Here is a 24,651-nt window from a genome sequence, read left to right as displayed (position 1 = left end):
AAGTTAACTATTTCAGAAAATATTTTCCGAAAATTCAAATAATTCGGAATGCAAAATCCGAAAATGCCTTGTAAAATGTTTTCCAAAGTAATTTTGGAAAACATTTTCCGAAATCTTGTAAACTGTTATCAGAACCGATAATTTGCTAGTCTAACCTGATTTTTCATCACACTAATCAATCTCCAAACATAATCCAAAATATAATCGTGTTGATAGATGTGACTTTATTGGTTATGTACACTTGCAGACAAACATGATGTTTTACAGCAAACTTGTTATACACATTTTATTGTATGCTACTTCTTATGTATTTCAACCTTTTTAATTTTTTTTTATTATTGAGTGCGTTTGATTTGCTAAAAAATGATTGAGATTGATGAAAAATCAGGTTAGAATAGCAAATTTGCGGTTCTGTTCACATATAACAGGATTTCAGAAAAACGTTTTCCAAAATAACTTTGGAAAATGTTTTCTGAAGCAATTTCGGATTCTGCGTTCCGAAATATTTGAATTTTTGAAAAATGTTTTCCAAGATAGTTAACATTTTGGAAAATAGAATATGAAGTACTGGAATGTGAATGAAAAAATATAGATATGAAAACTACATTTTAGTTTATTTTGGAAAATAGATTCCAAAAAAATATAAATTTTGGAAAACATTTTCCGAAAAATTATGAGGGCAAAATGGAAATTGCAAGGGGGCTAAAAGAAACATCGGGGTTTAAAGAGAAAAATTCATTGGTTAAAATATTGTGAAAGATCAATGCATTATGTGATTATCCTTTTTAAAGAAGGTGAGAAGGTTGTTTCTTCCCATTATAAAATTAATATCAAATGATTTTTATTTCGACTTCAAACATGTTGATCACTTTTTTGAAGTATTGATGGCTTTTAGGTAAGCACTCACGATTTTGTCTTTAAATAAAGATATCTTCGTAGGTTGATAAGAGTAGTTTATATTAAAACTTTTTGATGTACTAGAATAAATTTTACAATTATTTGCTTAATATAAATTTGAGTGAATCCTTTACAAATTTTTTATGGGACAATTCAATCTTTAATAAATTGGAGATTAATTTGTCCTTGGTATAAAAATATTTGTAAGACATAAAAAATATATCTTCACTATATTTGTAAGACATAAAATTTAACTTTTATTTTTTATAGGACTAAGTTGACCCGTCAGAAATTTGTAAGAGATAAAAAATATATCTTCACTATAAATTTTTTAATGATCATACATAAAATAATAAACCATCTTAGAAATGGGTGTTGGACCTAACTCATTCTTACAAAACCGGCTTGTAAGGTGAAAATTGTCATAACTTTATAAACACATATTCAGATTCAGGTCATCTCTCAAGCGATGTGAGACTTCTTAACACACCCCCTCACGCCAGCACTATTGGGCTTGGTGCGTGCATATAAACGGTGGACCCGATAACAAAAATCTGATAACAGGTGGCCCAACAAATCGTGGAGAGGTTTTGATACCATGTTAAGAAACATGACATTCATGGAAGAATGAGAGAAAATAGTTTAAAAGTGTATAATATTGATGAAGGAAAAATATTACAAATGAAAAAATGAGAGAAGATTATATCAAAGCCTATATATAGGCATCAACAAACTACTAACTAATCCTCCTAATTACTAACTAACTATATCTTTAACCCATCTAACACTTCTCAATTTATTTTTATAAGATTCATTAATAGCTGGAAAAGTCTTTTTATAGTACTTTTTTTATACTAAAAAAGTTTACACAAGTTAAAATTTCAAAGAATCTCCAAAACTAAAAAATACCTCAAACTCAAAGAACATTACCAACTAGTAAAGTTTTCACAGGTGGCGAAATTTGGCACAAGCCCTTGTAGGGTGAGTCATATACTTACCAAAGCAGTTGAAAAATCAAAAGCTGTTAAATGCAAGTACCAGTAACAAGGACATATTGAGAAATTTTAAAATTAACTAGCAACAACAGAAAAACAACTACAAAGTTGCAATAGCTACAAAATTCGCTAAAATATTTAAGATGGTTGCTCTTCGCCCCCTAAATTGCTTACACTAGAAAAACACTACTGGGAGATCTCTTCTAGTAAGATTCACTACCGGAAGAGATCTCCCGGCAACATTTGTACTACTAGGAGAAATTTTCCGGTAAAATTTGTACTCCCGAAAGATATCTTCCGGTAGATGGGAGGACATGGCACATGGGAGGATTCTGGTCAATTTGGGAGGGAGAGCAACCATCAATATTTAAACAACTTGCTGGATTTTGGATCCAAATTGAAAATTGGATAAATGAACTCAGGAACTGTTATGATTTATGAATACAACCTTAACTTAACCTCTGCTAACATGAATTGGTGATTACTCAATATGCAGAGTTAATTGTGTAAAATGCAACAAGAAATTTGTTTACTAAATTAATCTCCCACCAAAAGAATGCATCCTTTAACTCCACTACAAATGGAATATAATTGCATTGAATGCGATATCCAAAACATAGTACATACAATCAGTTTTATACAGCATATCCTGTGTATCGATTCACAATTCTCAAATTGTGTAGTTTCACTTGTTTAATGGTGTTAGAGTGTTGTGCAAGTTATGATATATTGATATGACTTGGGGAATTTAAGAAACCCTTGGATACTGCAGAAATAATTGGACTGCCCCTACTTAACAGTTAACACTAGTTATATAGCATAGTGCAGTTGATTAAGAAAGGACAGAGATAAATATTGTAAGTTAGGATGAATTGTGTATGAAATGGCTTAGATACTAATGAGTTAAATCAGTGATCTTAAAATGCTAACATTATAATGAAGTTGATTATGTGATGATAACAATGTGTCATCATTGTTCACATGATGATTGCGGTTAGTCCCATGATCGCATGGGAGCCAGATGTGAGGCAGTGGAAGTCATGAAGGGTGGTGATTCCTAGCCTTGCATGCATATGAGTCAGGTCTGGAGGTCTCAATCGGCTTGGACTCTTAAATGCATCATCGAGCATTGTTAACATGATTTATTGCTATGTATGATATGATATTATGATGTTGTTGTCTTTGTATATCATCTTAACTATGGATAGTAGTTTAGGTTGTTCATAAGCAATTAATTGAATTTGAGTTTTTGCGATTCTAACTCGGATCATGTGACTTCAGAGACAAGTTATGTTTTTTATTTCATTTTTAGTATTCCTCATGTTTTCTTTGGAGACCCTGGATTTTATATTCTATGGTTTGTTTTATTACGCTTTGTTCGAATGAGGTGTTAAGAGTGTCACACTATGCATGCACATTAAATGTCAGGACACTAGTTTGAAATATTCTCAAAATAATTTAACTTCTTTAACTACAAGACATATTTTCACATTAACTATGAAGTAATGATGATCAAATTCTAGAAATCATTCCACAAGGTCTCCAATCCATCACTCTCGTGCTCAAAGGAGAAGGGACATTATCAGACCAGGATTTCAGATCAGGCAACGGTCCTGTAAGTGCCATATAATTTTCACCGCATTCCTTTGGCATTCTCTTCCAACTTAGCTGATAAATGCAAACAGATATTGAGCTTTTTCAAATAGGGCATTAAAAAGTCACCGTATTCGCCATTTTAATTGCAAAAATTGTAGGGGTTGAAAATTTAGTCCCTGAAATTAACATTTCAAAATGCTTCTAAAATAGAACCAAGGTTTTTAGTTTCAAAGATTATTTAGAAATCCGGCTTGGTTTTTATATTTTTCACTTAACGATACTAAGGGTAAAGAAAACAGAAGCTTATAATAACGATTTCAAGTTTTTTTTAGCCCATCTTCTATAAGAAGTGCTATACATCAAGTGATGAAGAACCAGAAAACGAAGCTTACTTGTCCAGGAAATGCTTTAGATAATGCTCTTATTGCCGAATTTAATAACCATGCCTCATCATTTGATAAATTTTCTGTATCACTACTTCTATCGATGCCGCCACAGTTCACCATAAAACGACCATTAGCCATCAATCTATCATGTAATTCCAACCAAGTACTAACCTGCCAGACAAACAATGAAAAATAATGCAACCATGCCTTGCGATAGTAAAAGTTCTTTTTTTTCATCACTTTCATTCCCTTGATTTCTCAAGAAAAAAATTAAATCAGTTGGATTACAAGTAGAAGTTGCCAGACCTAAAGTTTTGTTTTGCAACATTTAAAGGACTCGTTCTGATCTTCCAATACCCTATAAATAAATGGCCTAAACAATAGTATAAATGAAGAAAACGGTGTAATAATTGAGTTACTAGGAAGAACAATTAAAAACATATAAAGAGCCAATCCCAATAACTTGACACTACTATTATGATATCAGCAATGCCTAAAATTTGTCATTTTTCCAAGGAAAACTTCGTAATGACCTAGAACTTGCAAATCTGCGAGGTTGAAAACTAATACATACCTCTTGCAGCTGAGGCAAAACTTTCCCATCAGAGAACAAGTCAACTACAATTCCTGAAAATTGTTAAAATATATAAGTTAGCTTAGACTATCAGAATAATATCCACGTTAAATAGTTAAGGAGAAAAGGAATGTCTAAATGGTTTATAACTACTGCATGAAATAATGATGCATCAACATGATCAATTGAACCATTAATGATGCATTAATGTTATCAATTGAATTTTGCTTTGCACCATTATGTTAGGATGTGGAAGAACAAGGACAACAGTAGTCAATTAGTTAGTTAGATTGGTCAGTTAAATATATAGGAAGAAATCAGATTAAAGATACTAATTCCTTTCCAGAAAAAACGAATAGAGGGACTAATTCTGCAATTTGGTAGCTTTGCCTTTGTGTGAGAGGAGAGACTCTCAGAAATCAAAAAGTTTTAAAAATTGGGTTGGACTTAATTCAACTGCAATGTTGTTTAATTGTCACTATAGCATAGCGGAATTTGCACAAACCACTATTGTTCCAAAATACGCTATAGCACTGTTTCATAGTGGAATTTGTACAAACTGCTATTTTCTGTGATCCGCAATTGACAACATTGTTGTTAGGTAAGGGGTGTCTCCCACTTATACACAACATTTTTGTTCCTAGTCAGAGGTATAAGCTGTAGAAAATATTTTGACTACCTATAGATATATGAAAATTAGGCAATATGCAATGAGAATAAAACTCACCGGCATATCTTTTGTGCAAATCCTCCGAGGGAGCAAAGACATCGCCAATATGAACATTTAGAATGCCACCGTCTTCTGTTGTCTTCTCCAAATCAGATAATCCAAAGTAATCTCTTGCTTTATCGATCAACTACATATTTGGTTTTCAAGAAAAAACAAATTTCGGTGAGAACATCCATATTATGGATTTAATCAAAGTGTAAATATAGTAAGATAACAAGACATGGAATTTAATTCAAAGCATTAAACATAAATTCACATAATCTAAAACAGAATAAAATTGCACCTAGTATCATCTTGTATTTATTTCGAATTTAACTCATTTAATGAAGCACATCATTCTATTTGAAATGTATCCCTTCCCAATACCACAAACCATTCACCACAACTAAAATAATAGAGTTGATATCTTCAATTTTCTCTAACATGTAAAATATTAAAGCAGTATGCAATTTTGAAACACAAATTGAACACCGCATCAACCACTAGAAAAGGCATAAAAGTATCCAGTCACAGAAGTTGTTAGATTATAACCGTTAACCACTTCATTGCGTTCTTAGTTACAACATAAAAGTTCCTTAACTTTATCATGTCAGCTATAGTTTGACTAACAATGAAAAGGCCTTCCATATCTAAATCCCAAAACACCGGTGAACAATGTGAATTTACATCCCAAGATCAAATAAAAATACTAAATCATATCCAAGTACAAATGTCATGTTTGTTATTTTATCTATAATGTTTCAATTTTGATATTACTTTTGTGCAGAAATTAATGAATCCAATATGTTACAAAATAGTCGATATATATTGAATAAGGAAACTGACACATGAAATAGCCTAGGTGGTTAATTTATACAAGATCTTATCTAAGAAAAGAAGCATTGTTACAAACTTACAATGTCATCAATCTCCCAGCCTTCAAGTTGCAGTGAAGGCCACAATTCAAGCATCAGATGAGCAGCAGTTCCACCACCCTGACATTTTAAAAAGAAGTACGAATGTATGATATATTAGTATATTACTTACAATATCATTGATTTTTAAGGAATTCCATAGGTTTATAAATTCACCAAGACAATATATACACCATCTTAAGATTAAGAAATTACCAAACCTAAGATAGCAATGGGACCTTCTGGAACAATGGCTGGCAAGCTGGCAAATTCATCCTGTTTGATGTAACACAATAGAAAGCCTTGAAGATATTTAGGAATGATAAAACTTATAGAGTTGTCTGTAAATATCTTCATTCTCAAAGAATATGATATCTCGAGATAAATCACTGTAGAAGCTTATATGACTAGGAGGCGAATTTCAAGATTTTAAAATAAAATGAAGATTATTATATAATATGGAGATACTTTAGGCATAATAGCTCAAACCGTAGGCAAAAGATTCTTATTACCATTATATATGATTATCATCAGTGCATCTAACTGTTGCATAACAAATTTACGAAAGACCTCTCCTAGAATTTGGGTTGGACTTGAGTCAACCTTACAAAAACAGCTTATAAGGTGAGGGCTTCCCAAGCCTTATAAATACTACATAGGCAATGTGGGACTAAATTCACCCCTTCACACCCAACACAATGAAGGTGTTGGAGGCTTCAATGAAGGCAACCCAAATGCCGCATTTAGGCAGCAAGGGGCGGACGGACCACAATGAAAGCGGAATTTCCAACATCTTTTACCATTAAAGCATGATAAATTTTGCCCAAGAAATAGTTTAATAACACTGACAAACTGTTGGAAATTCTGCCATAATTGCGGTCCACCACAAGCCGCCTAATTGCGGCATCTGGGTTCTCTTCATGGCAGCCTCCAACACATTCAAAAATGGCCTAAGTTGTGTTTATAAGTTATAAAGTTTGGGAAGTCCTCACCTTACAAGCTAATTTTGTAGGTTGAGTTAAACTCAACTCAAATTCTAAGACAATTTGACAATGTTCCCTATGCCAACAAATTTTCCCAGACTAGAAACTCCAATGGACTCAAGTTAATGTTTTGATTTAAAAATGTAACAAACATATATATAAACAATACAACTATAGATAGAGAAAATCAAAACAATATTGGCAAAGTTACATACCCAGTAGGAATTAGTCCATTTTGTGTCCTTGTAAAGAATGCTATGAACATTATCTGCAACAGAAAAAAGAAATTCTGACAAATCAGTTCATTCACACATTGCATAGTTCTCAAGAAAAATGTGCTCAAAAACGAAATAAATTAAAAAATGTTAAGACCCCATTTGAATAATTTTCAGACCAAGTTCAACCATGAGATAAAGTTTGAAACTTTAATAAACATTTATTCAGACTTAAAACAGAAAAAACACAGAAACAAACAGAGAGGGAGAGTGAGTGAGTACGAGATGAATCAAGGAGAAGCATTCTAGATTTAGGGGTATCAACTATCATGATATCATTGTAATCAGTTTTCAAAGATGTTAATACTTGAAAGCTTTGTTCTTCATCATGATGTGGTTGGTGTTGTTGTTGTTGTTGGGCATGAAGTAAAATTGAAGGGAATCGGTGACGATGAAGATGGATTGTAGAGAGTATTGGCGTTGGATTGTGAATGGTGAAAGAGTGAGATGATGGGAATGAATGAATGTGATGAAGAAAAGGTAACAAGTTGATGGTTAACGGCAATGCGCAGCCTCTCATTGTTGCGTCAGTTGTGCTCACTGCTCACAACTCAAAGGGATAAATTCAACCTCAATTCTATATGTCTGTTGCACACAACCACCTTATTTTCCCTCAAAATGAAAACTTTATTGTTTTTTTTTAGAAAAAGAATATGCACAAGTTTTACACTATCAATCAATATCAACCATGTGTTCCGTTATGTCACTCATGAATTGGATGCTCAGACCAGAATATTATGTGTTTGATGATGATTGGTGTGATATCCTAGTATTTGAGGGGAAATGTACTTGCAACAATAATGTTAGCACTCTAACGCTAAAGTCAATAAATGAATGAGGCGAGAAAATGTCCTAAATTAGGGTAAAAAGTGTGTGTACATTGGGAGTGAGTACACCAACACATATATATAAAGGAATATTATGGTTTACAGTGTGGTGGGGTCCCCATGTGCAGAGGATCAGCCACAATTATCCCTTAGTCTGGTGACGAGTTTTCAGTGGCAAACGTTTATGCTTCTTGTGACTCTGGGGCGAAACAAGAGCTGTGGGACTCGTTATCGGTGAGGATTCAATCGTTAGGGAGGGTTAGGCTGTGTGTCTGCGGGGATTTTAATGCTGTCCGGAGCATAGATGAACGACGCTTGGTCAGTGGTGGTCAGCGTCCCCTGGAATACATCTCTTTTAATCGTTTTATTGATGATAATACCTTGATTGACCTCCCGCTAAGTGGTCGTAAGTTTACCTGGTTTAAAGGGGACAAACTCTCGATGAGTCTTTGGATAGGTTCTTGCTCTCTGGTGAGTGGTGTCTAACGTGGCCCAATTGTATTCAGGTGGTCCGGATGAGAGGGTTGTCTAACCATTGTCTCTTATATTATTACCATCTATATTATTACCATCTCTTATTCATGTTGTTATATATCCACAATTCAATGCTGAAACTCAATTTGGGGAAGTTAGGTTGGCTGTAGAGATGAAGTTTGTAACTTTGGCTGAATTTGTTGACTTATGTAATGAATGAATGGTTTATGGTTTAAATTATGGTTAAGTTCTGCTGAGTTATTTTGGTGGTGTTTTGCTCTTGGTTTTGTAGGGGCTGATGGGTTATTTTGGCTCTTGGTGCCTCTATGGCTTGACTTCGGCTGTATTGGCCTTTTTTAGGCATGTCTTTTAGTTTAGGGACTAAATTTTTCTTTGGGGTTGTGTTGTTAAGGATGATTTTGTAGCTTTTTATCATAGTTTAGGGACTCTGTTGTTGTTTTTTAAGATAGTTTAGGGCTAAATTGAAGTATTTTTATAGTTTAGGGACTACTAATGGTCACTTAACGGAAAGTTAACTAAGGGACTAAATTGAAGTTGTGGGGATCGAACCGTGGTCTTCCTATCAAGTCAACATCAATCACCACTGAACCAACTAACAATTGTTACATGAAGATCAATTTTGTTTACGACTATTGGTGCATGATTTTCACACACATTAAATGATCATCAATGAAGCAGGTTTAACATCAAGATAAATTTATCCAAATTCACTAAAAGTTTAAACAACTTGGGTTTTGGATCCAAATTGAAAATACCGTTATAATTGCAACTTTAACTTGCCCTCGGCTAACATGGATTGGTGATTACTCAAATATACAGAGTTAATTGTGTAAAACTGAGTTTGCCGTCCATTTGGATTCCACAAAACTCAAGGGATTAGTCTATGCAGTTTCATGCAGATGATATCGGTTTACGCAAAAAAAATAGTGTATGAAATGGCTTAGATACTAGTGAGTTAAATAGTGATCTATAACTAAACAAAAACACTAATGTTATGTGATACTTGTTTTCTAGACCGGAACATTGGCACACACCGTGGAGCTACGATAAAATTCTCTGATGACCTCGCTCCACTAACTGACATCATCAACCACTCGAAATAGCATCGGCTTTAAGCAGCAGTCAAATGACGAATATCACCGGCAAAGGAACTTTTAATGCTGTGATTGAGCAACTTTTAACGGTGGTGAAGGAATTGAAGAAGCGAGGTGCATTGCACTAGGCAAGACTGGCGGAGCATGATCAGATAAGAAAGGAAGCAGAGGTGAGGGAGAAGGAACTACACCGTCGAACAGAGGACAATGAAGCCGGCACAACAAAGAGCATATATTAGAATTGCTCCATCCTGCTAGTTTCATCTTCCATTTTAACAAAATTACAATAAATAATATTGTTAAATTTGCAAATTGAACTAAAACCCAAAACTTTCCTTCATTTCATTAACATTGTCAAAATTCACTGTGGCCTTTCTTTCCTTGACAAGAAGCCTTACAAAAAAATTTCAAAAAATTGAATCTTCACAAAAACAAATGAAAAAATTAGAAAAAATGTTATAAACTAATTACAGTGCTTCACCTCACTCACCATTGAATTACTCTCAACAAACCAAACCCAAATTAAATCAATGAAAAAATCAGAAAAAATATAACTATATGCCAACAGCCAAACTTTCACTATCAATGTGCTGCAACAAGAACTGGAAATCAGATCTCTGTCTAAGGATTGTTGGTGGATCCACATCCATATCTGATATTCGGATGTCGCTCATGGACCGAAACAACTCCTCCATTAAGAATGGAATGCTGAATTTTGTGCAAGAATGGAATTGGAAAGTGACTTTAGAACTTGAATGTAAAGTAGGAAAAGCCAAAATGGGTCCAGGATTATGTTAATTGAATAATTACCTCGATTCCACTTCTAGAAGGAATGAGTTATTCAGTATGTTTGTTGAGTCTTCTGTCATAAGTACTCTCATTCGGCTAATGACCTGTAAATTTGAACGAATATACAAATTAGATATTAAAAATGTTTAATAATGCTATGAATGATATCTAGGGAAGTAATGAGATTGTTCACAAGATATCATATAATCATACTTCAAATGAAAGCAATAGTTTAGAAAAAATGTGCACAAGCACAACAATTATGCAGCAAAGGTAAACATGATTGAGGAGATAAGGAATTGCCTCTGGAGATAATCCTTGTGTTCCATACTTGTCATCCCAGAACATAGTTCCAATGCGATATATTTGTGGAATACTTAACACCTGATAGAGTGAAAAATTATAAAAGAAATAATAGGTTACATTGGTTCGAGCCATTCTATGTAGCACTAACACTTTAAATTAAAGTCGTATCCATTTTCGGATACACCAACACATGGTTAAATTTAATGACCTCAATTTTATCAAGGGACTGTAGTTCGAATCCTGATAAAAGAGAAAATACTAATATTTGTCTGTAAGAAAAAAATTACCGGACATAGCTCATTTGTGATCTCGTCCAAAGATTTTTGAGTCTTTTGATGCAAGACCTGCATAGACAAAGGAATTTAGAAATTCAAAATCGAGGAAAGGGGAACTAAAGATTGAATCATTATCTTTAATCATTATCAGATAAAGTATACCAGAAATCCAACACTTTGGCGTATATGTTTGAGTTCATCCCAAGATGACCCTGCAATCTGCAAAGAAATCAAAAAGGCCAAAGAAAATATGTTGAAAACGAGTGTTGAACTTGTGCATTTTGGCTTAGTCATGAAACCTAAGCTATGGAAAATATTTGAAATTACCTGATCTGTGGCTTTGAGACACCATAGTTCCAACTCATGCAAACCTGCCTTCAAATATTCTCCATTGCTAAAGGAGCAGCACTCACGACGAAGCAACAAACTGCGAAACCATAATTATCATAACTTTATGAGAATCTGTATAAAATAAAGTTGAATCAACAATTACTAGTCCAACGTCTTAAGTGAAATTAAGTGGAACTTTTTTTCACCTATTAAAGAGTTGAACATTCATGTATGAGAAAACCTGACTAAATATCTTCCTTGTTATCATAGGAGGAACCTGAAATCACAAAATGTAGAATATTGAGAAATCTCTTCTTTGATAAGCACAACCTTACCTAAGCAATTAGGAGAGTGATTCCTGCTTACATAGTTGTCAGATAATATAGCTAAGACATGATCTAACTTGCTCACAATGCCTTTCCAGTGCATATGCAATGCTTGTTGTTTTGCAACTATATTTGAATGGATGTTTCTAGATGACCCTCTTATTGATCTGGTTCTTATGGATCTGGGTGCCTGTCAATTGTGGTCAGAGATTAATAAAAAATGTGTTTGGATAAACAACTTAATTAAGCATTTATTAGATAAGTCTTTATTATATAAACACTTATCCAAGATGGAATTAAGTTAAACTGTTTTCATATAAGTTGAAAGCTCTTTTTATAAGCTATAGACCCTATTTGGATAAACAGTTTACTTAAGTGCTTATATATAAACTGTTTCTAAAACAAAAGATTAAATAAAATCAAACTTTTTTCATATAAGTTATAAGTTTTTTGGTAAGTATAAGTTATAAGTTGTTTCATAAATTATTCTAAAGAGCTTTTTTTTTCTTTTCTGACAGATATTCTGAAGAGCGTATGGAAATAAGGTTTATGGACTTGTTATGAATTGTTTCTATCAGCTCACTCAGGTCGATAAATTCAAATAAGTCAACCCAAACAGGCGTAGAGCTTATTGAAATAAGCTAAAAACTGATAGACATGTGATAAACTATGTTCGTACATTCTCCAAAACATATGTTTAAATGCTTATAAACATAAACCCGATTAATTTCTTTAAACGCTGCCCTAATCAACCAATATCCAATTTCTTGTTGCGCAAGTTTTTCATAAACATATTTATTACCTGGATACACAGATTTAAGAATGGACTAATCTCTTTCTTTAAACTATCACGGATCATTCCATATATCTTCTCCACATATGCAGTTAAGTGTTGCTTAAAAAGAATAGCCGGATACTTGGCTTCAACTTTAGATTGATCATTTGGCTTCTCCACCATCCCACTGTATCCACTTGATATCCCAATGCCCATTGAAGATGAACGTAAACCCTGACGATTATGATTGTTTGATAGTGTAAAACATATTTACGATGATAGTGTATATGAATTAAATCTGATTTAATGCACTTAAGTTTTGCAGTTTCCTGAAAGCTTACTTGTGCCATTTTTCCAAATAATGTAGCAGGCGAGTTTCGATTACGCGAAAATGCCTTATTTGTGTTGTTGCTGACCTTGAGTGTACAATGTAGATAAAACAAAAGTGTTGATGTTGTTGAAAGCCAATAGGCTAGATCATTAATTCCTTCTTGACTCTGCAAGAAAAAATAAAATGGTAATTTGATTTCACACAACATTATGAGTTGATAACTATTTTAATCATTCTATTTACTAAATAGAGTTTGTAAAACATAGGAAATCATCAGAACGATTTTGTCACGGTTGAGTTAGGCTCAAAAACTAAGAGTGCATTGAAGTTGTTGAATGGAAGAGTAGACTTTACCTCTATTGATGATCGAATAGTGTGAGTAATTTTATCAAATATATGTGTCTTCTCTGCTTCAAAGGATCTCCAATGAAGAAGTGTTTTATAAACAATACAAGAAACCGCCGGTCTGTTTTTCTCAAAACGCTTATCTTCCACAAGACACTTGAGCAATGCATCATGACTTTCCTGTTTACAAGAGAGATGAAAATTGTAAAGTACTATTTATATTGATGTGCAACTTCTTGTTCTCTCAAAATCTCTATTTCAAAACTATCTTACAAAAGAGAGATTTTGTCTCTAAAACATACCTGCTGCCTATCTGTGAGTGATCTTTGCTTTGTAAGAAAGGAAACAGGTGCTCTTGGTTCCTGGAAACATAATTAAATTATTTCAAATCAACAAGCTCCCTAATAAGATCTTAAAGAATAAATGTAGTAATTTTGAAATACTTTTCTTGCATGCAATTCTTCTTCTATATGATTTCCATTGTCCGATTCCTGTAGCATCAAAAAATATATCGTCACATAATGAAATGATTCCGTCGAAATTTTGGAAAAGATCAATTTTAGTGTGTACCTTGATTTGTGCTGTCACATTATCTGCAGCAACTTTTGGTTGAATCTGTTGTACAACAGCCACTTCCTGATCAGTTTCTACTTTTTCAGGATGAACTTTCTGTTCTATAGCAGCTGCTGCTTCGCTCCGTAGAGTTTCATTCTCCGATTCGAGATTTTCAATCTGACCCTTGAGGCTGGAAACAGTATGGAGTTTCAGTATTTTTATGTCAATGTAATTAATTATCAGGATATCAATTATGAAATTTACTTAGAGAATATTAACTATATGTTAGTTTTAGTTTTATATTTCAATAATCCTTCCTAATACGAATGAAAGGAACAATTTATCATGATTTTCATAGACCTGTTGATATCATTTGATTTTTCAAAAACTATTTTATACTACAGACACGAACATAGAACACGACACTGACACATAGATACATTCAAGGTATGAAGCACTAACACAGACATAGAACATGACACTGACAAATAGATACGGAACTGTTTGAACGTCCACATGTGCTGGTGTCGTGTTTGACAATTACACGTGTCAGACACCGTCCACACCTTCAATCTTAATATAGCATCCAAGAGCAGAAAAATAATAATAGATGATAAAAATAATATATTCGGTCTTACATTTTAATCTCTTCAGAGAGATCTTCATTTTTTGATTCTACCAAAGCCTGCTGGCAAAGAACCTGGTTCTCCGACTCAAGGTTTGACAAACTCGATTCTAATCTGTAGAAACAAAAAATTAGATAGTCAATGCATGTCAGTTTATGATCGTAGAGATATTTGTGGCTAATTATTTTTTAACAACCTTTCAATAGTCTCCTGAAGTTGTGTTGCTTTAAGCTGTGCTTCTTCTGTCTCTTTAAGCCTTGCTTGATTCTCCTTTTCAATTTCTATGTACCTTTCTTCAAAATCTTTGATCCTCTTTTTCAGCTCTTCTACTTCACTCTGCATTTTAACAACTTCAATATAATTAATTACTCGGCTTCATAATTGTTAATGTTGAAAGTAAAATATTCTAAATATCAGATTTACCTCAAGCTCCACATTTTTATTTGTGAGTAACTCCAGCTTGGTGTTATCCACAACAGGTACCTCTTTTATTACCGGTGGTGCTTGTTCAATTGCTATTTTTGCTGCTTCTTTTTCATGTATAATTGCAGAATGAGCTTCATCTAGCTGACCTTGCATTTCTTGTAATGCATTTTGTAATTTTGCAATCTCTAGCCCCTTAGCTTCTTCAAGGTCAACCTGCATTTTATTTTTTCTAGGTTATATGTGGTTGGAAAAAATATGCATGAATAATCAAGGACAAGGTTTCTCTTATCACTAATATATTGAATAGTATGCTCTCTAATGTTAATCAACGAATGAAAATGTTAAAAGAAACTTGAAACTTTCTTTTGAATCAAAATAAAGATCTGTTATATTTGAGAAATCATTTGTATTTTAATTTTAATTTCAAAGTCGGATCTTGATTTTGATCAATGTTTTAAGAATCGAACTGGATATGGAACTGGCAAGACCTCCAGGCCATAGTTCAACCGCTCAAACTAGGATGAAGCGACGATCAAACAACTCAAAATCAACTTCGATTACTGAAATGAACTTTTTTAGTTGAATACATTTAGTGTTTATCATGGTAACCTATTTGAGAGTTCATACATACCCTCAAGTGCTTTTCAAAATCTAGTCTCCATGTAAGTTCCTCGACACGTTTCTCCAATTTGTCTTTTGCTTCCTTAAGTGCCCCAGTTTCCCTTGCAGCCTGCACAACAATTTCAAACTGTTACTATAGATATTCTATAAGAATTGGAATAAAATTCTGGAAAATGATACAAAGAAGCGAGACTCGCCATTTTAAGCTTTCTGAGCTCTTTTCGTGCTACTTTAGCTCTCCACAGACATTGAAGAGTAAGAGTTGATTTCTTCTGCTGCTTGTAACTACAAAGAGCTTGTACTTTTCTCCATTGTGTCTGTAAGAATAAATAAATTTGAATAATTAAGAATTATCAATGTAAAATAGAAGTAGAAATAATTGTTATTTTGCTATCTTGTATCCCAAGCTTCTTTAAATTTTAATTGATGATAATTTAGATAAACATTTCAATATCTGTCATGATTTATGACCTATGGTGGTCTTATGTATTCCTTCTGAAGTTGTCTTTACCTGAATTTTCGTTGAAGCTTTTGTTCTTCTTCTGTACCTATATTCGTTTCGTGCGGCTAATGCTCTCAAACCTGATTGAATAACAATAGCTGATGCTTGTAATGATGTATAATACACTCTTGCTCTATGTGCACGCGCATATTTCTGTATCCGGATAGAAGCTGATTCTCTCTTCATATCCTCATAGATTTCCCGAGCAATTTTTGCTGATATAAGAAGCGTAAAGAAAAGTAACTTAAGTCAGTTAAGCAACGGGAGAACGAACATGTACTAAACATACAAGTTACTTCTTTGTGAAGAAATGCAACCTCTCCAAATCTTCTGAATACGAATTGTGGCCTTTTTCATGGTGATAAACTCTTTTCGTGCTAAATGTGTTCGGATTTGTCTCTGTATGAGTCTAGCTGCTTTAGCTAAGACTTCGGCTCTTCGTGCATCTAATTCAGCCATCTGACCAGCTCTAAGAAACACCTTTGTTTTCCCCATCTGATTGAGAGAAAGAAAAAAAAAAGATTAGAGGAAATAAATTACAACTTATAACATAAATCTTGATTATTTTTTGGTGATAATTATGCCTTTTGCTTCTATAGACTTACTTGATAACCCTTTAAGTTCATCTTATCACATATGGCAATAGATGCCTTTTTCTCGTCCGAGCTACACAGAAAAAAGCATTATTTATCATGTGTTTGCAAAGTTCAAAATATATCTTGTAGAACAATGAGTGATATAGTTTATCTATGATATAAGCTACACAATAGATTATTCCTATTGTTATTTTCAAGTGAAGCTTCAAGCAAATGAACATAAGAATACTTGTATTACATCTTCGACTCATCATTCTTACTCCACTTTCTTGAAGGTAACGATCAAAGTTAAAACAAAAACATAAACATTATTCATTTTCTTGTGTACTACTATGGTCTTAAATATGAGAAAAAATGAACATGTCTTTATTCCAGATACATGTTCGATTTTGCTTATATTTAAGTCCGTAGGAAGTACTAGACTAATATATACCCGTCAAGGACATCAGGGGCTAGCATTCCAAATCGATCAAGGAACTCTTCAAATGTTCTTTTAGTTGGATATCCGGCACAACTTATCCTTATTGCCTCAAGTACTCCCTGAAAGAGCAATAACGATGTAAATGTTAATAAGCAAAATCTTCTCAAATTCACTAAACAGTCATATATATAATTGACAACAAGAAAACTGAAACTCACCCCACATCTTAACTGGTTTAAGACATTGAAGTTCTCAAATATTCCTGGCTGCAAAACTGTGTTTGGTTTCACACATCTTATGTAATGCGGTTCTGTGGTGCTCAGTGTCTCCATGAGAGATTGCAGTTGTTGCTGGATATTAAAATTTGATTCATAAGTAATTCATGATGGATTGAGAGTTTCACGAAACATGAGGAACAAATCGCTGTTGTAAAACATGGTTACCTTAAACTGTGAACCAATGGAAGAAAATTTTGATTGCTTTGATGTTTCCTCGGGTAAAGGAGGGAAAAGATTAGCAACAAATGTGCACTTTGAAGCGCATAAAAGAGCTTGATGTTCTGCTACAACATAATCTTTATTCTTATCAAGAAAATAATCTGCTTGGTATGTGACCTATATACATCAAAAGTATTTGTGACAAGAAATTATCATCTTTCATTTTTAACCGGATATACATATGACGAAAATATTTAGAATTTACTCAACTTACATCTCCGGCATAGTGGTTAACTATGAAGTCTGTCCGAGAAAGTTTTGGCTTGCTGAACCGTTTGTGTGCTTTGTATGTCTGGTACATTTTTTGTGCAAAAGTCTCGTGTGTTGACTTCGGGAACATGCTGCGCAAATAAGAATATGATTAAATTTTCTTTTGTTTTTTTTTTGCTTAAGAAAATATGTGTATATTTTTTAAATTTTTATGTATTGAAAGCTTTTTGAGTGAGAAATGACATACCAAGCTTCATCAAGAAGAGCAATAATTCCACCAGGTTTCTGCATGCAGGAAAAATAAATAGTTTCACAACATATCTTGTAGACAAGGTCTTGCACAATCAATGTTGATACATAATTAGTCTCAGTGGCGCAGCCAGAAAATTTATAAAGCCTAGGCAAAATCTCAGGTTTAAACAAACATCTCAGTTTTGCACTGAAAAATCTCAGGTTTGAACAAAAACAATCTCAGTTTTACCCTAAACCAACCCCTAAATATCTCAGTTTTGCCCTAAACTAACCCCTAAAATACCAAATTTTTTTACCAGAGCCTGGGCAAGTGCCCGAGCTGGCCGGGCGGTGGATCCACCACTGATTAGTCTCTAATTAGTAATTACCTTCTCAATAAGATCAAGAACATCCTGATTATCAACAAATTCTACATAGCTCCAATCAATTTCCTCCTTTGTGTACTCTTCTTGCTCCATCTTGAATACATGCTGTTGAAATTGAAACAGTTCCATTTCTATATTATTATACATTTGCAGCAACAATGATGTGAAAGCGATATTGAGATCGTTATAACCTTGCCTGATTAAAATGTTGTTGCAACTTCTCATTTGTTAAGTTGATGCATAGTTGCTCAAAACTGTAAATGTAGAACAAATAAAAATTCTAATATAGCGATGTATAAATTTTCTTTCTGACAAATATAATTAACATACATACCTGTTGATTTTGAAGCTTTCGAATCCATAAATGTCGAGGACTCCTATTAAGCTAACTGCATTAGAATCTTGACCAATTGAACTGTTAATCTTATCGACAATCCTGCCATATTATAAGAATGCATAACGAATATGTCACTCCTTGTATACGGTATCTGTGTCAACTTTGACAAAGTTACCCTATGCACTGTTATCCTTTATTACATATTTAACGCAGTTCAAATACATGGTTAATTACCAATCAAACAATCTGGAGTACACAGTCTTCGCCAGAGCGTCTCGGCTCAAAGATGCTGCATCTGGATCTAGTGGTTTTGTAATGTTGCCATCAGGGGTAACAATGACGCGCTGGCAAAGTGAGTCTTCTAGTGATTTCTCATCACACCTGAACAAAAACATGTCAAAATACAATGAAGTTGAAGTTTAGGAATTATTTGAATTTGACAGTAGGATCAAAGCTTGCTTGTACATGAATAATTCTGCAACTGTTCGGAGGTGGTAGAGTGATTTTTCGTCTTTCAATTTGGATGAATCAAATTCATTCCCTTTGACGAAGTCAATGTTTCCAAGATGTAAGATTGCAGCTACGACACGAAAGATAGCATCCTGTAGAGAGAATTTTAATTGATCACGACGACTTGATAAACACTAACTAATATGTGATACATACACTGTCGCCTAATACCTGTTCATCCTGGTTGATGCCTACAATGTCCATTGCATTTCTTGTTTCCAAGTATTCCTTCGCGTCGTCTACATTTGACACTTCATAACAGCTTGATTGATTAAGATAGCGGAATTGTCTTGGATCCCCTAACTTGTACTTCTTGACATCCTATCAATCAAATTTTAACTGTTAGTATTTTCTCCTGTGCCAGGGTTAGGAATCCGGTCCTTTCAACTCGTTTAACCCTTAGTCATATATTATAAAGAGGTTACCTCTTGTGGAGCAGCACAAAGCATGTAAAAGCAATGATAGTTTCTCTCCGGATCAGAAACTTGGCAAACTCGTGATCGTTCGAGGAGGTACGTGCGGATTGCAGCTCCAGAAATCTTCCCATTCTTGTCAAATTGAATTTCAACAAATTTACCAAAACGACTGCCAAAAAATCCAAAAATTTTGTAAGGCAAAACTCAAACGGAAATTATGGCCTTAGAAAATATCTGTACAATATTTACCTTGAGTTGTTGTTTTTGACAGTTTTGGCATTTCCAAATGCTTCTAACACTGGATTGGACTGAAGAATTTATAATGTAATGACTATGTATACCTTATTTTAGTTAACCAAGAAACAAATTTGTAACTTTGTAGTTTAATAGTTCAAGCTCACCTCCAAAACCTGTTGTTCTACTGTTCTTCCTTCGGTATTCGATCTCCCTCCCATGAAAGCTAGATATCTCATTAACATTTTAGTCGTCTCGGTTTTACCAGCTCCACTTTCTCCACTGACCAAAATAGATTGACTTCCATTTTCATTTATCATTGCCCTGATATATTAAACTAGTTAACTTTACCATCTATAATAAATTGATTTCTTTGTTACTTGTGACAAACACGAAATCTATTTCTACATTGATCTATACCTGTAACAAGTGTCTGCTACAGCAAAAAGGTGAGGACTAAGCTCTCCAAATGCTGCTCCTTTGTACTGCTCCATCATATGGCTGTCATACAAATGTGGAAGTCTTCGGAAAGGATTCACCGCAATTAAAATATTCCCGGTATACGTCTGCTTATTTCATTAATCATAGTCAGATGTTTCTCTTTTCCTTTAGTCCATATAATTATCTAGAATTATATTTTTAGTCCTTATACACACTTTTCATTCTCTACAAATTACTAAACCGCATATTCTTATCCTTCTTTAGGGACCGAAATCATGCAGTTTAGTAATTTATAGGCACTGAGAAGTGTCTATAAGTACTAAATATAATTTTAGATAATTATAGAGACTAAAGCATATTTAACTCAAAAATATATATTGACAAGTTGATTATCTCGTTGTGACTTACATATATCTCATTGAGTGAAAAACGACACAGAAGGTTATACAGGACTCCGGGTTCATGGAGGTATGCGAGCTTGGTCATGTCATCAACCCCTGCAGGTGGTGCTTCTGTATCTTTTGGGTATATACTTGAAATTTCTGCCACAACCTGAAATTGAGGATAATCCTAATGTTTAGTATATAATATATATGCTTGTTTATTCTTGCACTTCAAGCATCAAAGTTATGAGTATAGTGATACATTTTTGGAAGGGGAATGTTAACTTTGGGCCAGAATTTTGGTTAGATATGTGCTATTTGGTTTGAAATCGGTGACGAAGCTGATAATTGTTGTTGGAGAATCTGTCCTAGGATTTCAGATTGATGGTACTGATTCTTACTTCAAGTTATTCCATTTCCATCATTTGGATCCAAAGTATTCATTCTATGATCTATTCTAGTCAAAGATCAAAATTCTTCACCTATCTGTTAAACACCTGTAATTTAACAAGTTTCCTAAACTATGATGCACTGACATTTCAGATCGAAGGCGTGTCTGGTGACTGACACATGTAAGTGTCTGTCACCGGCCCAATACATATGTAGTTAGTTACATTCAATCACTTTCATTTTCTTAAATTACTAAAAGTGCTTACGTGTCAGTGTCGTGTTCAGTGTTCGTATTTGTAATCAAGTTTGATGATCAAGTTAAAATCTTACAGTTTTACCATCTGTGGTAATAATGGTAGCATTTGTGCCATTGATTTGTGTAACCTCGCCATCAATCCAAGCAATCTCAGGATCCTCAACCCAAACCTGTGATCCAACAATGATGTTCACAGGTGTTCCCTGAACAATCAAAACAAAGTTAATAATATATGATCCAACAACAAAAATTAAAAAGAACAATAATACAAAGAAAACTTAAACTCATAATTCAGAAACTAACCATGATGCTATATTCTTCTGATCATCAAATTGTGGATTGAGGAACTAGACCAAGATGAAAGAATGGTAATGGTTTTAGCAAAAACTTAGAAAGCAGAAAGGAATGTCCAAAAGGAAAGGAGAAGAGAAAATGGCAGGGTGGTATAATAAGTCCTTAAAGCTAATTAAAGTTGTATCAAAAAACACCTCACCTCACATTACCACTTTTCTTCCTCAGTCTCAACATGTACCTTTTTCTTTTGCTCCTTCCACGACAGATGATGACATGGCACCAAAAAAGTAAACTAAATATCATTTTTAGTGTCTATAGAATTCAATATTTTTTTTCAAGTTTATTCCTTAAATAAATTTTTTATTTTAATTTTAGTTCTTATTTTGTTTTTACAGAGATTAAATGCAAAAATATCAAAATCTCGATACTCTAAAATAGTCTAAGTATCTTGTTAGATATTGTATCCGACAAACATTAAACATGTTCGGTATTGTCTAAGTATCATGTTCGATATAAGATGTGTAACTGTTACTTGATTCGATAATTTCAGTAATAATGTAAATGTTTGTTTATGTTTATGTATCATCAGTTTTAGTTATTTTTATATATTGTGCATTTATATATTTAATTTTAAATTTATTTTTTTATTAAACTATCTTTTTACTATATCGTATTTTAAATTTTATGATTCTCTATCTTCATATCTGGATTAATGTTGTATCAAATATCTATAATCAATATTTCTCTCTATCACACATTTAGAGAGGATAATCAATGTGTAGATTTTTTCACTAAACTTGGAGTCTCCTCGCATGCCGACTACTTGACTTATGCTTCTCCTTCGTAAGGCGTTCATGATCTTCTTATAAACGACGCAATGCGAACCTTTCTTTCTTCGTGAATAATTTCTCGTTTTAATTTTCTTTCTTTTTTAACCTCCTTACCAAAAAAAAATATATATATTGACTTTATAGGAAAAATCACCAACGGAAAATGATCTAACAAAATTTTAAAATATCACAACATAACAAATTAAAGTTTAAATATCAACGTGTCTAACATATAATTATCAGTGAAGGAAAGTTGTGTAAAAAATATAGAGACTAAAACCACTACTTTTTTATTGTTAAAAAAAATACTATTTTGCCGAGTTTGGTAACGTTTGCTTGTGACCTAAGTTGGAGGCATTAAAGTGTTGGAAAAGTATAATACGTGTAAAAAAACACTATTTTTTTTTTTATAAAATTTAATATAAAGACTAAAATTGAATAAACTTTAAACAAGGAGTAAATTTATAAAGTCCCAATTTTATTTTATTTTAGGTCAAATAAAGTCCCAATTTTATTATGAATAAAACATATTTAACTTAAGTAAAAAAAAAAACATATTTAACTTTTCTTTGAAAACAAAACTAATATTAATTTAATCCTTAAAAGTATAAAAAAGAAATATGAGAATATTCAATTCATGTGTGTGCAGTCTGCTACATGATCACATAAGTGGGGTCATTGTTGCTTAAGAATGAACCACCGTCCAGCTGATAATCTTGAATTTAATTTTTTTGACATGATATTTTTATTTTTAATTGATGTTGTGAATTCTGATGGAGTCAGGTGTAACAGTGGGTATGATTCGGATATGGAGGAAAATCGAATCGAACTGAATCAAATTATTTTTAAAAATTATAGTAATTGAATTGAACTGTTTGTCTTTTGAACAGAACCAAACTGTTAAAGTTGTTTGGTTTTATGTTTCTAAGCCAAATCATAACTAAATTTTCACTAAAGCGAACTGAACTATTAAAGCGAACGAAACCAGACCAAACTGATAGTAATTATGAATCGAACTGAATTGTTTCAATTCAATTTCAAAACTATTAGTTATAGTTCAATTTTTTTAGTTCAGTTCGTTTTAACTTTAGTACTTTTCTACACTAAGTAAGAGACAATATTTATCTTTTTTTTTTTTTTGAACAATCACGATCTTTACCTTATAAATCGGTTTTATAAAAATTAAGTTAAAGCTAACTCCCATTTTAAGATGGTGGATGATATGAATTGTATGACTGCAACAAATTAACTTGGGATTTCCCAACTATCTGGATCGATATCAGTGTCTAGAATCTTCGAAGGACGGTTAGAAAATGCAAAGAAAGAGTACAAGTTTTTCTTAGCTTATGTATTATTTCATTTCATTTCATATGAGAAAAAGGAGGTTATGAGGTGTGATTGTTTGTGGGAGTGGGACCTTGAAGCATAGGATAAAGCCTAACACAGCGTGGCTTTACAACCAACCTTTACTAATCATTCATTTTCTTTTGTCATTTGTTTACACTAATTTCATCATGTGGGTATCATTAATCATCATTACTAGGGGTGCTCGCGGTTCGGTTTGGATCGGTTTTGAGGCAAAAACTCATCCGATCCAAAAATAAATTCATTTGCGGTTTGGTTCGGTTTTGGATGACAAATAAAAAAAATCCGATCCAATCCGATCCAATATTATGCGGTTTAATTTGGATCGGTTTTTGGATATCCAAATTATAAATTATAATTTTTTTAATAAATATAAATATTATAAAAAATGCTACAAAATAATAGTTTGACATTTTTGACAAAATAAATATTAAGTTTGATGTAAAATATAACATATAATATATTGAAAATTAATATTTTGGAATGACAATTACCAATTATATTCAAAACATACAAAAAGTAAAAAAAAAATAGATTAAATTAAACTAACATATAGTATTAACAAAATTTAAAATAGATTAAATTAAACTAACATATAGTATTAACAAAATTTAAAATGAAAAAAGGTTAATGCAATAATATATATTTATACTAATAAAAGGATAAATAAATATTAAAATATATGTATGCGGTTTGGTTTGGTTTGGATCGGTTTTAAGAAATCAATCCGAAATCCGATCCGATCCAGCGGTTTTCACAAAAGAACATCCAAACACATCCAAAAAACTTCGGTTTTTTGCGGTTTTCGGTTTTTTTTGGATCGGTTTTCGGTTTTTATTTGGATTGGTTTGGATTTGAGCACCCCTATTCATTACTGCCTTGCATATAATCAAATTTTTATC

General features: G+C 33.0%; 2 protein-coding genes across 3 annotated transcripts; both read right to left on the bottom strand.

Annotated features, from left to right (window-relative positions):
- Positions 1-3,282: 3,282 nt before the first annotated feature.
- LOC123900057 lies at positions 3,283-7,926 on the bottom strand. Of its 2 annotated transcripts, XM_045951356.1 has the most exons (8): positions 7,552-7,925; positions 7,270-7,322; positions 6,288-6,347; positions 6,075-6,152; positions 5,176-5,305; positions 4,449-4,501; positions 3,881-4,045; positions 3,283-3,560 (listed from the first exon to the last, which is right to left on the bottom strand). In XM_045951356.1, exons 1-8 carry the CDS (start codon positions 7,847-7,849, stop codon positions 3,405-3,407), a joined length of 993 nt encoding a protein of 330 aa, XP_045807312.1. In that variant the 5' UTR covers positions 7,850-7,925; the 3' UTR covers positions 3,283-3,404. The 2 variants fall into 2 exon arrangements, with proteins under 2 accessions (XP_045807312.1, XP_045807313.1); XM_045951357.1 differs by lacking the exon at positions 6,288-6,347 and having other exon boundaries at positions 7,552-7,926.
- Positions 7,927-10,059: 2,133 nt separating this feature from the next.
- Positions 10,060-21,821, bottom strand: LOC123900056 (myosin-12). Its single transcript, XM_045951355.1, has 41 exons — positions 21,754-21,821; positions 21,564-21,607; positions 21,335-21,463; positions 20,640-20,783; positions 20,211-20,356; positions 19,958-20,114; positions 19,806-19,864; positions 19,566-19,725; positions 19,312-19,461; positions 19,096-19,232; positions 18,865-19,011; positions 18,628-18,729; positions 18,490-18,547; positions 18,297-18,398; positions 17,924-17,961; positions 17,681-17,807; positions 17,413-17,583; positions 17,188-17,319; positions 16,982-17,088; positions 16,558-16,618; positions 16,270-16,447; positions 15,962-16,167; positions 15,648-15,767; positions 15,461-15,559; positions 14,827-15,042; positions 14,600-14,739; positions 14,416-14,517; positions 13,793-13,967; positions 13,666-13,713; positions 13,525-13,584; positions 13,232-13,402; positions 12,888-13,043; positions 12,574-12,780; positions 11,812-11,961; positions 11,652-11,722; positions 11,443-11,542; positions 11,278-11,334; positions 11,128-11,184; positions 10,838-10,918; positions 10,556-10,638; positions 10,060-10,453 (listed from the first exon to the last, which is right to left on the bottom strand). The coding sequence occupies exons 2-41, from the start codon at positions 21,564-21,566 to the stop codon at positions 10,300-10,302; spliced, it is 4,761 nt and encodes a 1,586-aa protein (XP_045807311.1). The 5' UTR covers positions 21,567-21,607; positions 21,754-21,821; the 3' UTR covers positions 10,060-10,299.
- Positions 21,822-24,651: the final 2,830 nt, after the last annotated feature.

The sequence above is a fragment of the Trifolium pratense genome, linkage group LG7, assembly GCF_020283565.1.
Source record: "Trifolium pratense cultivar HEN17-A07 linkage group LG7, ARS_RC_1.1, whole genome shotgun sequence".
In the NCBI taxonomy this organism is placed as follows: domain Eukaryota; kingdom Viridiplantae; phylum Streptophyta; class Magnoliopsida; order Fabales; family Fabaceae; genus Trifolium; species Trifolium pratense.
This window is presented reverse-complemented; position numbering and strand designations above follow the sequence as displayed.